The 14346-nt window shown below is 50.2% G+C and overlaps 1 protein-coding gene across 1 annotated transcript in view; it reads left to right on the top strand.

Moving 5' to 3' along the window:
• Positions 1-4766: 4766 nt before the first annotated feature.
• The window catches only part of PDCD2 (programmed cell death 2), a 323560-nt gene continuing 313980 nt past the window's right edge, over positions 4767-14346 (top strand). The window contains exon 1 of the mRNA XM_086927106.1: positions 4767-5084. Coding sequence (XP_086783232.1) covers positions 4787-5084 — 298 coding nt within the window. The 5' untranslated portion in view covers positions 4767-4786. The remainder of the gene's footprint in view (positions 5085-14346) is intronic.

The raw sequence follows: 14346 nt of genomic DNA, 5'->3' as shown, positions 1-14346 counted from the left end.
TAATGAAGTGGGAAGACTGGAGAGAGTATATAGACAATTTCATAGGGGTCCTGGAAGACGAGAGTGAGGAAGTATTCAACCCTAAAAGAAAAAAGCGTATACTACTGCTCAATCTAGGACCAGAAGGACTCAGAATATACAAAAGCCTGGTACCCAAACAAAGAGGAAGTACAGACGATGATGTTTATGCCCATGCCATAGATGACCTGAACGAACACTATCGACCCACGGTATGTGTGTCAGTCGACAGATTCAACTTCCAGCAGAGGAAACAACGGCCGGGAGAGACGGTAGAAGAGTATGTGGCTGCCCTGAAGAAGCTAGCGACCACCTGCAGGTACGGAGCATGGGAGGAGGAGTTCATCAAGGACCAAATAGTGTTGCACACGACCAGCACTAATGTTCAGGACAAACTGTGGGCAAGTGGGGACACCACACTCAAAGATGTAATGGTCATCGTCAAAAGGGCGGAACTGGCGCGCAGATGCGCAGACGCAACCAAGAAAGAGACGACACCCAACACCATGGTAAACAGGATATACAACGAGGAACCGCGCAGAGACCAAAAGTACAAAGGTTCCACCCCAAAGGGTCCCAACAGATGGCAAAACAACGCCGGAACCCCAGGGAAGCAAGCAAGCAGCGACAACAAGAAAACATGCTACAGATGCGGAAGTTGGTCCCACGAGGCACATGACAGGAAATGCCCTGCGTTCCGGGCCAAATGCATGTACTGTGGCATCATCGGCCACTATGAGAAAGTGTGCCGGAAGAAATCATCCAAGAGTGTGGTGAAATACATCGACCAGGGCGAAGAGGACCAGGAAGAAAACGTGGAAGAAGAGGTAGTCACAGTACTGTGCATATACGACCAGGTGCTGAGTGTGGATGGAAAAAGGACAACCAAACCGGTCTTGGAAATGACGATTGGCGGAATACCCATAAGCGTAGTAGCAGACACTGGCTCCCCCTACACCATTGTTCCGAGAGCAGTATGGGATGAAACTTTCAGTCCACAATTGGGCCCAGAACTAGAGAAACTGAACATCCGACCAGTCACATATAACGGCGACCGCATTCCTATGGCGGGATTCCGACCCTTGAAGTTCGAGTTTAGGGGCCGATCAGCGTTCTGCAAGCTATAACATCTCAGAGAAGGGACCGTCAGTCTTGGGATGGCTGGACCAGGGTGACCTGGGAATCAAATTGGATCCAGGAGGTAAAGAACAGATACTGCTCACGGAATCAGAAGAGTGGCCAAGTGGAAAGAGGACTACCCGAAGGTATTTGGAGGCACTGTTGGTAAACTGGAGAGATTCCTACACAAGATAATACTCAAGGAGGGAGCAATTCCAATCGCCCACAAAGTAAGAAACGTGCCTATAGCGGTGAAGGACGCAGTCCAATCGGAACTACAAGACTTGGAGAAAAAAGGGATAATTGAACCCATCACGTGTGCAGAGTGGCTCGCGCCATTGGTGGTAGTCATGAAGCCCAATGGGAAGGTCAGGCTCTGTGTTGACCTGAGAGAACTAAATAAGCACATAGTGGTGGAGAAGTTCCCTCTCCCAAGGATTGACGAGATGTTGGCGAAAACCCGGGGAGTCAAGTGGTACTCCACCATTGATTTAACCTCCGCTTACCACCAAATAGTCTTGCATCCGGACAGCAGAAAACTCACGTCATTCATCACCCCATTCGGATGCTATCAGTTCTGCCGTATGCCGTTTGGATTGGCTTCGGCAGCTGCAGTATTCCAGAAGCTAATGCACCAGCTTTTTAAGAACATGGAAGGCGTCCAATACTTCCAGGACGACATCCTGGTAATGGGGCGTGACAAGATGGACCACGACTTGAAACTTGGCAAAGTGCTGGAAACCCTGGAGATCAAGGGGCTCACGGCAGAATGGACAAAGTGCCGACTAGGCCTAGAGTCGGTGACGTATCTAGGCCACGAGATAGGGGTGCAAGGAATTACACCCAAGGTGGAAAACGTGAAGGCAATATCCGAAGCTCCGCCCCCCACCACCAAGGAAGAGGTCAGGTCATTTTTGGGCATGGCGGAGTATTACAGCTAATTTGTGGTACACTTTGCCTCAAAAACACACCACATGAGGATGCTGACCAGGGAGAGCACCACCTTCCAGTGGACACCGGAGACGCAAAGTGAGTTTGAGACAATCAAGAAAGATGTCGCAGGAGCGGTACCGCTCCAAAGATATGACCCACAGGGCACAACGGTGCTCACGACCGACGCCAGCGACAAGGGGCTAGGCGCGGTACTCATGCAAGATAGGGGGCAAGGGAAGATGGAGACGATCAGTTTTGCCTCCCGCGCATTGAACGACGCCGAAAAGAAATACAGTGTGATCGAAAAGGAAATGTTGGCGGTAGTCTGGGCCATGACCAGGTTTCGACAATTCCTATGGGGAACCCGATTCCATCTAAGGACAGATCACAAGCCCTTGGTGAAGGTGCTAACGTCCAGTGGACATGCCAACGCCACCCCCAGAATATCTAAAATGACTCTGAAGTTGCTCGAGTTTCGGTACGACATAGAGTACATTCCCGGAAATCGGAACCGAGTGGCAGACTACCTGAGCAGGGCGGCAGCCATGGAACCTGGTGAGGAAGACCCAACGGGTAAGGAGGAGATGGTAGCTCTCACGGAAGACCAAGAAAGGGCCATCAGCTACCAAGAATGGACAGAGGCATACGAAGAGGACAGCGTCATGCAAGAAGTGAAGAAGCACATTGTAAAGGGTTGGCCAGACAAAAGACAACTGGGCGAATGCCTCAAGCCCTACTATGAAGTTAGGGAAGAATTATCGTTGGATGACAAAGGAGTGTTCACATACAGAGGAGACAAAGTTGTCCCGCCAAGAAGCATCATACCTAGGCTGCTGGACATCCTACACGAGGGCCACCTGGGCACAGGAAAAATGAAGCTAAGAACGAAACAAGACTACTGGTGGCCAGGTATGGACATTCGGGCAGAGAGACACGTTAGAGACTGCCCACAGTGCCAAGGAGCGGACAAGACACTTAAGCCCTTGCGTCCGGCCCTGGGAAAGTTCGACCCCCCACAGAACCCGTGGGAAGAATTGTCAATAGACATTTTGGGCCCCATCCTTGATGGCCAAGGCGTCCAGAAGTATGTGTGTGTCCTTATAGACAGATACTCCAAATGGCCGGAAGTAAAGATTGATGAGACCATGGACGCGGAAAACATACTGAAATTTCTGTCCGACACGTTTGTAAGAGAAGGCATCCCCAAGTCCATCCTGAGTGATAACGGACCCCAATTTACATCTGAAAAATTGAGCAAATTCATGCAGAGAAACGGCATCACAATCAAACACATGTCAGTCTACCACCCAGCTGGCAACGGCTTAGTGGAGCGATTTAACAGGGTTGTGATGGGAGCTGTACAAGCGGCGATCTCTAACAACAAGGACTGGGAAAAGGCTATATGGAACATGGTATGGGCGTACAGAATCACCCCCACCGGAACCGGGTACAGCCCGTTCCAGATATTGAGAGGCCGGGAACCGTTCATGCACGATAACCGGGTGTGGAAAGAAAAAATCATTACCAGTGAATGGTCTCCTGCAGTAGTACAAGCCAACTTGGAGAGGGCACAATCCATCTACACCACCTACTACAACAAACGCAGGAACGTGAAAGGGACAGTGTTGGAAAAAGGCGAGTGGGTACGAGTAAAATTGGCTACACTACAGAAGAAAGGAGACAGCAAATATAGTAAACCCATGCAAGTTAAGGAAGTGTACGACCGAGCGGCCTTGCTGAGTGATGGAAACGTGTGGTCCCAAGATCGCATGGCCAGATGCAACAAAATCATGCGTTGGCAGCAAGGAGGAACTGAATGGGAAGACATAGAGGAACCCAATGTAGACTTGGAACATCAGGCAGGAGGGCTGCAAGCAGAGGGAAGCGAAGGAAGCGAACAATTGGAAGAGAGAAGTGTGGACAATGACCTAGGACCTGATATGAACATACGAAGGAGGAGCACCGATGAGAGCGCGGCTGCGCTGAGAGAGAGAAGCACAGAGACAAGGAGCAGGGAGGCCCCGGCGATCCCGACCAGGGTAACCCGGAGCGGAAGGACAGTGGTGAGACCTTCCAGGTTCCAAGATTTCGATATGGACAGCGAACTGTAAGTGACTCAGCTTGTGTTGGAAAAAGGGGAGATATGTAGTGGCGTACTAGTTGTTGCACGTCACGTAACGACGTGACGTGCAGGCGGCCATGTTTGGCTGGATGCGCGCGCAGCTCATTAGGAGGCGCGAACGCACACGAACAGAAACGCCGGCTCGGCGCTCTTTAGGAAGCATGATTTAAATAATAAAGAAACGTTCCCCAATCAACCTGGTGCAGCGTTTTATTAGCAAAGCACAACATTACACACATGTGAGGTCAAACTGTAATTACTTAGTTGCTTTGTCATTTCCAGGTTACTGCATATAAAATAATGCAAACACCTTCAGATACATTACTTAAGGGCACTTAAAGGGTGCTAAAAACAAACATCTTCATAAGTAACAAACATTTCCATTACAACGGCAATAGCGCTAACTCTAAAAAACAAAGCGAGACATATTGCATTGCAAATGCTTGTTTATTCATTTTACCATCATTACATGGTGCTGCACAAGAACAACTCAAGAGACCCGTGATAAGCGATCGCGGTGGGCGGGACCTGGTAGTGGCTCAGACGTGACTTTATTGCGCGTGCGCACTGGCATCGCAAGTCTGTCACTATAGCATGGCTACTTTGGCTGGTACTTCCGTGGAGCTGGGTTTTGCAGAGCCGGTAGTGGAAGCGTGGAGGCTTCTCAGCCCACAGTTCCCCAGCAAGGTTGGCGGGAGACCAGCGTGGCTGGGTGAGGTAGGGCTGCCGGGCCCCGAGGCGTTGGCTTGTGGAGGTTGTGGCCGTCCCTGTTGTTTCCTGCTGCAGTTGTACGCACCGAGCCAGGAACCGCGTGGCTTCCACCGCAGCCTCTTCGTATTCTGCTGCCGCGATCCAGCATGCCACCTGCCCGGGAAGTCGCCGCCCTTCCATGGTGAGGAGGAGTTCATGGGTGGGGTACACGCACTTCAGAGGTTGGGCATGGTTGTTGTATGTGAGGACGGGAATGTGTCTCCTACGAGGGGCAGTACGCAAGCTGCCAGGGATCCGAGGCGGATCGCAGGCACTCACTCGGTGCTTGGCCATTCGCATGGCCGTAGTAACAACACCCCACATTAGCTGGGAGCTGCAGCTGGATTGGGTGGGGGTGGTTTCTAATCGAGTCCGAGCAATTCTTGGCAGCAGAAGCGTCCAAGCATTCGAAAACAGTCTTTTAGTTCAATGTACTGATTCCCTGTGGCATTTGGGGGCCTTGTGATTGTGCCAAAACATTAATAGAATGCATTATTCAAATCATTGATGTTTGACCTATCAGGGCTGTGTGTTGTACCCTATACTGGAAATCTTGAAACTGGTATGTTTGAAATGGAGTTTCCAGATGTGTCCATTTAATGGGGCGGAAACTAATCAGAAAATTGTCATATTTTACAAGCCCTCTAACCCTATTCAGTTTTGCCACAGTTTTATAGGACGGCAACTCACTTCGCTTCTGACAGTTTAAATCACCTAAGTCTGATATGCTATTTAGCAACTTTAGTTGGAAATTTAGAAACTAGTTCTAATATTACTAAACATATCCCGTGTCAAGCAGATCATTTTCAGATCAGTTTAGAAAACTGTATATAAATTAAATTGCGCTGTAATAGAAGTCAGCACTATTTGATTTATACCTTGCATAAGATAACTAAACTCCCAAGGAATCATCTGACCTATGTAAAATAGAAATGTCACTGTCTCATGTCAGCAATGGGTAGCTCATCAAGTCCTGATGTTGCTTTAGTATTCTGGTACTCATAGCCATGCATTTATAACCGTAAAAACGTCTAGCACTAGAATACAATTAGAAAACCGGACCACATGACATGAGACATCTTGTGAACAGTTGGCAAACGAAGGATCTCCTTTTGGCTTTCTGGACTGCACTTAACACTATTTACAGTTATTAGTACACAGATCATTAATCGGGTATGTTTGGATTCCTACTTATCAAATAGAGAACCAATCCCCCAGATAGAATTCATCTCCGGCTGCACGTCCTCACCAAAGTTGGACTAAGCTCCAGAGGGCAACTTGAGGGGAACTTCCAGCTGGCGCTAAAGGGGCCTGTCGATAGATCCTATTTTTTTTTGTAAAACAATTTTTATTGTAGATTCCAATGCAAGCATTACAGTAAATTTGCAAGTATGTTTGCGCGGGACCCCAGATTCTCACATTTCTTCTAAGTAGTATGTACACAGCCTTATAACCCGCATCCCGGATGCCGGGTGGCGTTCGTCGCAATCAGTGCATCCTCTCCACCACTAAGTGTTGGCGTGGCCAGTGGTCAACCGCTATCTGCTTTTAACTTTTTATCAACAAGCCCCCCCCCCCTCCAGCATCTGATCAGTGTTTACTGCAATTCTTGGTATCATTGGGATGCTTCACCCCCCTCCCCCTTCCTCCTTCCCCCCCCACTCCCCTCCGGTGTTCTGTGGTGTCCAGTGCCTGTGTCCGGTAGCAGTATACTGAAGTGTGTTGGTAATCTACGGAGTTTGGAGTTAATCATGGAGTGTGTGTGTCCGTTAGGTGCTAGGATCAGCACCGCCTCCCCTGGGTCTACTGCTTCCCCTTCCTCCTCACTATCCCTGAGTGCTTGGACTAGGATTTCCCACGCCAGTGCCGTTTCCTGAGCTTTCTCGTCTGACCCCCGCCGTGCTAGTTGGTATCTGATCGTGCTCTCTGCCGCCGCCCATTTCTGAAACTCGGTCAGCCATTTCCGGTGTGTCGGCGCTGTCTTTGATTTCCATCCCCTGGTGAGCTCCCTCTTCGCGATAAGTAGGCCCATGTCTATGAATTTGCTCGTCAGTTTATTTTTGCGTGTGTGCGGAAACCAGTGTAAGAGTGTAGTCGCACTATCATATTGCAGATCCCTGTCCGTGACCTCGGTCAGGGTGTCGCCCACTTCTCTCCAAAAGTCCTGCAGGTGTGGACAGCCCCTCAGCATGTGCAGTAAGTCCGCACCTAATAGCGCACATCTGGGGCACGCTGCGTCCACTGCGCCAAAGTATCGTGCTATTTTATTCGGGGTAAGGTAGGCTCTATGAAGAATGTAGAGATGTATTAATTGGAAGCGGGCGTTTCTGGTGCTCTTCCTGGTTCTCTGAACCAATTGAGCCCACGTCGTGTCCGGGATCTCCCTCTGCAGGTCTGCCTCCCATTGGGCTTTTAGTCGCGCCAGAGGCTGCAAATTGTCCGTGAGTAATCTGGAGTGCAGACATGTGACCGCCTTGAACGTCCCTGCAGCCATCACGGTGTATTGGCACGGCGGCGACGTCGTGGGCTCAAGCAGTCCCTCCCCCCCAGTGCGCTTGGATCACCCGTACCACGGCCGCATGCAGTAAATAGTCTCCTCTCGGGAGGTCGTATTGCTCCTGTAAGGTCTGGTACGGCGTGAGCACCCCGTCAGTGTAGAGGTCCCCCACCATCTGCAGGCCAGCCTCCTCCCAACCTTGGAGGTTCGACCTGTCGCCGCCATGTGGTAACGCTGTGAGCATACCCAGCGGGATTTCGGGCGCGTACGGGTGTCCAGGACCAGCTCGCCTTTGCATGCGGTTCCAGCACAGCCTCAGCGACCGTTCTTCCTGGGATAGCCCTCTGAGTGCTAGTTTCTGTTGCAGGGTAATATACGCCAGCACATGGCGGGGGGTGCCAATGTCCCTCTCTTGCTCCGGACCCCGGTATACCCTTGCCACCTCCTACGTGAAAAATTGCAGCTGGGCAGCCAAATAATAGAGCTCAAAATCAGGGACCGCGAGTCCACCCTCATTCTTCGGGCGGGTCAGGGTCGCCAAAGCTATCCTCCGCCTGCCAGTGCCCCACAGAAAGGACACCACTTGGGACTTTAGGCGTCTAAAGACGCTTCCCGGTATCCACACAGGAAGGGTCCTAAAGAAGTACAATAAGCGTGGCAGGGCAATCATTTTAAGCAGAGACACCCGACCTGTCATGGACAAAGGGAGGGTGGCCCAAAAGGTCATGTTACCTCGCAACGTTCGAATACAGCGGCCTATATTGCCATCCAGCAGGTCTGCGGGCTCATGGTAGATATGCACCCCCAAATAGGGGAGACAGTTCGGCTCCCAGCGGAGCCCGGGACGGGCCAAGGGGCACCGCTCTCCCTTCCGGAGAGGGAAGAGGCAAGTCTTCGCCCAATTCACTTTTAGGCCCGAGACATCTCCGAATCGCGCTAGCAGGCCCTCCGCCCCCTCTACTGCTTCCTCGGCATTATCCAAGAACAGTAGGAGGTCGTCCGCGTACAACGATATATGGTGGTGAGTCCCGCCAACCTCCAGCCCCTGGTAAGAGTCACCTTTCCTAGCCAGTGCCGCTAATGGTTCCATCGCGAGGGCAAATAACAGGGGAGAGAGCGCACACCCTTGTCTAGTACCCCTATGCACTTCATATCGATCCGATATCAACGCTCCCACCCGTACCCTAGCGCCCGCCGATGCATAGAGCACCTTCGTCCACAGCACATAGCCGTCACCGATGCCAAAACTTTGCATCACCCTGTACAAGTAACTCCATTCCAGGCTGTCGAAGGCCTTCTCTATGTCGATCGCCATTACCATAGGGGCTCTGGCGAACGGCGGGGGGTCCGCCATTAGCCTCAGCAACCTGCAAATGTTGTGTGACGTGTTTCTGGTGGGTATGAAGCCCGATTGGTCCTTGTGGATCAGTTCCTGCATGTGGGCCACTAGCCTAGTGGCCAGTATAGTACTCAAAATTTTATAATCTGTCGTCAGCATCGACAACGGTCGGTACGATGCCAGATCAGAGCTGTCTCTACGTGGTTTTATTAAGGGAATCATGATCGCCTCGCGCATCGAGTGGGGCAGCTCCCCTTTCTCTTTTGCTTCGTTATATATTATTTGGAGTCGTGGGGCTAGGATATCTATATATTTACCATAAAACTCAACTGGCAGTCCGTCTATTCCCGGTGTTTTATTGCGCGCCATTTTTTTTATGGCCCCTCTAATTTCCGCCAAGTCAATCGGGCCCCCGAGGGCTTCAGCTTGTTCCTGCTCTAGGCGTGGTAATTGGACCTCAGACAGCAAGGCTTCCATCATCCCGGCTCGATCCACCGGGCCCCCCCTATACAGCCGTTCGTAATACGCTCTAAAACAATGCAATATGTCCGGCTGGGTGTTGTATGTAGCGCCATCCGCACCTGTCAGAGACAGTATCGGGGTAGCGCCCCTACTGGGATTAGCCAACCAGGCCAGGAGTGTCCCTGTCTTATCACCCTCAGCGAGTGCCTTAGTTAAGTATGTCTTATAATCAAAACTACGAAGGCGCTCCACCGCCACTCGCGCTGCGCATACCCTGTCCTGCAGTTCGGGGTGGTTGGGCCGTTGTTTCTCTGCTTCTCTCAGGGCCCGCTCGGCCTTGTCCAAATCATCCACCAGCGTCCGCCGTGCACCCGCAAATTTCCCTATACAGTGCCCCCTCACCACAACCTTGAGCGCGTCCCATTCCGTGGCCCTGGAGGAGGCAGTTCCCTCATTCTCCGCAAAGTATTGGGAGATCCTACCTTCCAACGCTCCGCTGAACGGCGGGTCATCCAACGTGTCTGGGCGAAGCCGCCACGTCGGGATCGGCGAAACTTCGTTCATCCAAGCCAGCGCGAGGAGTAAGGGGTTGTGGTCTGATATCGTGCGTGCCAGGTACTCAGTCCGGGCAACCGACGGTAATACCGACTGGGAGCACAGGAAAGCGTCTATGCGGACGTGGAGGTCGTGTATGCCCGAGTAGAAGGAGTAATCCCTCTCAGTTGGGTGTTGGACGCGCCATGCGTCCGTCAGGTTCCACTTCCCCTGCCAGGTTGATCTGTGTCTCGCTAGTCTGTGAACTGGGGATGCATGCAGTGGCGGGTGCGATCTGTCCAAGGTAGTGTCCTCTATAGAGTTGAAGTCCCCCCCCCCCCCCCCCCCCCCCCCCATCAGCACTGGTCCAGTTAAATAAGAGGCTAACAGCTTGGACAGCCTAGTGAAGTATGATGCCTGCTCTACATTCGGCGCATAGGTGCTGCAAAGTACTATCTGGCGACCCCTGAGCAAACCCTCGACCGCTACATATCTCCCGTCTGGGTCCATAGTGTGCCTAGTGACCTGGAAGGGAACCCCCGCCCGGATCCAAATTAGTGTCCCCCTGGCAAACGCTGAGTATGTGGTGTGGAACAGGTGACCCCTCCATCTCCTCTGCAGTGCGGCACCCTCTTTTTTAGTTAAATGGGTCTCTTGCAGAAAGGCAATGTGAACCCCTCTGCGGACAAGGTGGGAATGTATCTTGTGCCTCCTCGTCATTGAGTTCAATCCCCGCACATTCCAGGACACACATTTCAGCGAACCCATATTAGCCATCGCCCCAACTTATTCGATTTAAGTCAATAACAGTTCGCATCCGGACACCAGACACCATCCCGCCCCCTCCCGTCCCCAACTCCCCCCCCCCCCCCCATCCCCCCTCCCCAAACTACACCTCGAGTCACCCCAACTTCTCCAGGTCCCCCCTCCCCCAGAACAGGACCCAACTGCAAAGTAGTTGCTCCCATCCAAACTGGTGAGCTAACGTGCCCACTAAATTTTGTAGTCCGTAGTAAACACCACGGAGGCCTTATGGGCCCTGTGGTACGTGAGCTGGCTACTGAACCTTTCAAGCCCTGTCCCCATGCCCCACCGCCCCACAGTACTCAATGCGACTCATAAAATAAAAGTCTCACAGTGGTCTGTCCCAGTGTTCGTAGTGGCGTCGCCTTCAGGTTCTCGTCCCTCCGAGATCGCGGACAGCTGTCAGGCCTCGATGATTTCCCCTGAAGTCTGTGGCGTGACCTTCGGGCCCCTGGCACCATCCAGCCCCGATAAGTCAGTGTCTGAGCCCGTGGCCAGGGCTTCCGAGGCTGATTCCCTCGCCGAGTGGGCTGGCGCAGTTCCCGATACCTCTTTCACTGCCTGCAGCGCTGCTCTCCGTTCGTCTTCCGTTTGCGAGGTCGTCGGCTTTCTGGACCCCCGGTTGCGCCCACGGAGCCTTCGCGATCGTCTGACTGTGTGGTTCTGGCTCTCCTCCTCGGCCCTAAATCGAGCCCCGTCCGTTCCCGCTTTGTAGGTGTCCCACCAGGCCCATGCCTCCGCCGAGGTTTCAAAAAACAGCGCCTTTTCATCCACTATCACTCAAAGTTTGGCCGGGAACAGCAGCGAGTACTGCAACCCCTCTGTACGCAGTTCCTTTTTGATAGAGAGGAAAGAGGCACGCTGTTTTTGGGTCTCAAACGTGTAGTCTGGGAATAGCGTAACTTTGCTATTGTCCACTTGAAATGGGCCAGCATCCCTGGCCCGCTGTAGGAGCCAGTCCCTGTCCTTGTAGTGGAGCAGTTTGATGACCACTGGGCGTGGCGGTAGGCCTAGACGCAGGGGCCGGGAAGGCACGCGGTGCGCCCGTTCCAGGGTGAAGAAGGGAGACAGGCCCTCCGGGGCAACCACAGTCCTTATAAACAACAACACTTAAAATGGGGGTCTAAGGGCAAGTTTAACGACTAACCAGGCATGCGCCCCAAACCGCACAACAAAACACCGAATTATACCTGGGAGTCAAAAGTAAAAGTTGTTCACCATGGATCAAGAAACTAATACCATACGTATAACACCCGTGGGAGCACACCATACACACATATAGGTGATATTGGCCAAGTTAGGGCTCAAGGGCAGCTGGAAAAAAAAAATTCCCATCAGAAGCCACACTGTACCGCCCTCTTTAACATCACTTGGGTTCTCCTTGCCCAGGAGACAAAACAAAGTGGCCGGTCAGATCTTACCGTGCCCGATGTTGGATGTGAAAGCATGTGAGAGGGAAGTAAAGAATGTTCAAAGTGTTGGCAAATGAAAAAAAGCAGTGTAAAGTGAGGAGTGGAGTAATGAAGGGTAATAAAATTAGGTAAACTGGGTAGAAATGAACAATTTATTAGTATCTCCCAGTCCCTAACGCTAAAAGACAAGTGCAAGTGCGCGTTTGAAATAATATCCGCAGTCAGTAGTGGTCAACATGTTTCTGCATATCAAGAAAAGGTTTTCATGCATTCATCAGGACCTGTTATTTCAAAACTACTGCTTTTCGTGAAAAAGAATATATTTAAAAGATATCACCTGTAGATTCAGGTCATGTGCTCAACCAAGTACTGTTATCGCACCGTAGTGTTGAATCCAGGGAAACAACGAACACAAATAGAAAAACATGAAAATATCATATTAATCATGCAGAACATTCGCGTCCTACCATTTCAATCGCAAACACTTTGAAAGAGAGGTTCAATACACTCACCCAAAGTTGGTGGTTGAGGCGCTTCACCCCACCTGGCTGCAGCTCAGGTATGAGGAGCACCGCTCTATATTTGAAAGATTGAATTATGAGAGAGACAATCAAAGATCAGTAAGAATATCCATAGGGTGGTATATGGATTTGTAATGAACAATCAATGCCTCCACCTATTACACAGACTCAGATAGGAACCAGTATGTTATAACTGTTTGCAAATCAAAGGAATCCCGAACACTGCACATTTCTTGGAGGTGGGACATGGCCCGGATGAGTTTCACTGGACCATCTTGGAGCAACCACTAATTCCTCAGCACTGCCCCGACATCGGTCGTTTTCTCTTCAAGATTGAACAAAAGTGGGTGTATAGACTGAATAGCGATAAGGCGGGGCTGAATGAGCCAATACCATGGATGTCCCTCTAATCTGTTGATCGCACTCACTGAGTTAACATATAGCCCTGACACTTAGTTACGTGCTGCTCCTTTAACTCACTATAAGACCCCTTTAATCAATCTTCAATATTTTCTCCAGTGTACATTAAATGACCATCGATATGATTATTAGCAATACACAGGAGATCTCTTGTATAGTGCCTTTGGTGTAGAAATACTATGCAGATATTGATAACAACTTCCTATGTCTTCTAGCTGTCTTGAGCTTTATATAAAAAACACTGGCATTCCATTCCATTCCATACTGGCATTCCATGCTTTGGTCTCCTTAATCTACTTGAGTAATTGTGGTTTCTTTATTGACCATTAAGCAAAATAATAGAAAACAGCCATAAATTGCGTGCATTTCGGCCAGTTAATTTTCGAATGTGTGTTATTACAAAATAAATACTGAGCATGCGCTTTCTGGCCAGATAACCTTTGTAGTTCGAGCTTGAAGGTAATTACAAAACACTAAATGAGCCGTAGCGTTTTATTTTTGAACTAACTACACATTTGCATTCCCTGAACTACAATTCCCGACATGCCATTTAATCACGTGACCGCTGCCGATCACGTGATTGTGCATTGGAAACAAGCGCATAAATGCGATTGTAATGGTATGACGCGAATGTTCTGCATGATTAATATGATATTTTCATGTTTTTCTATTTGTGTTCGTTGTTTCCCTGGATTCAACACTTCTGGTACGGTGCGATAACAGTACTTGGTTGAGCACATGACCTGAATCTACAGGTGATATCTTTTAAATATATTCTTTTTCACGAAAAGCAGTAGTTTTGAAATAACAGGTCCTGATGAATGCATGAAAACCTTTTCTTGATATGCAGAAACATGTTGACCACTACTGACTGCGGATATTATTTCAAACGCGCACTTGCACTTGTCTTTTTTAGCGTTAGGGACTGGGAGATACTAATAAATTGTTCATTTCTACCCAGTTTACCTAATTTTATTACCCTTCACTACTCCACTCCTCACTTTACACTGCTTTTTTTCATTTGCCAACACTTTGAACATTCTTTACTTCCCTCTCACATGCTTTCACATCCAACATTGGGCACGGTAAGATCTGACCGGCCACTTTGTTTTGTCTCCTGGGCAAGGAGAACCCAAGTGATGTTAAAGAGGGCGGTACAGTGTGGCTTCTGATGGGAATTTTTTTTTCCAGCTGCCCTTGAGCCCTAACTTGGCCAATATCACCTATATGTGTGTATGGTGTGCTCTCACGGGTGTTATACGTATGGTATTAGTTTCTTGATCCATGGTGAACAACTTTTACTTTTGACTCCCAGGTATAATTCGGTGTTTTGAACCACAGTCCTTAGCCATTCGGTCAGGTAGCCCACCATGTCCGTGCCCTCTTTTTTTTCTGGAAGACCCACTAGGCGCACG

This window comes from Lissotriton vulgaris, chromosome 6 (assembly GCF_964263255.1).
Source record: "Lissotriton vulgaris chromosome 6, aLisVul1.2, whole genome shotgun sequence".
In the NCBI taxonomy this organism is placed as follows: Eukaryota; Metazoa; Chordata; class Amphibia; order Caudata; family Salamandridae; genus Lissotriton; species Lissotriton vulgaris.
The sequence above is the reverse complement of the archived record's forward strand: the minus strand, read 5'-3'. Positions and strand labels throughout refer to the sequence as shown.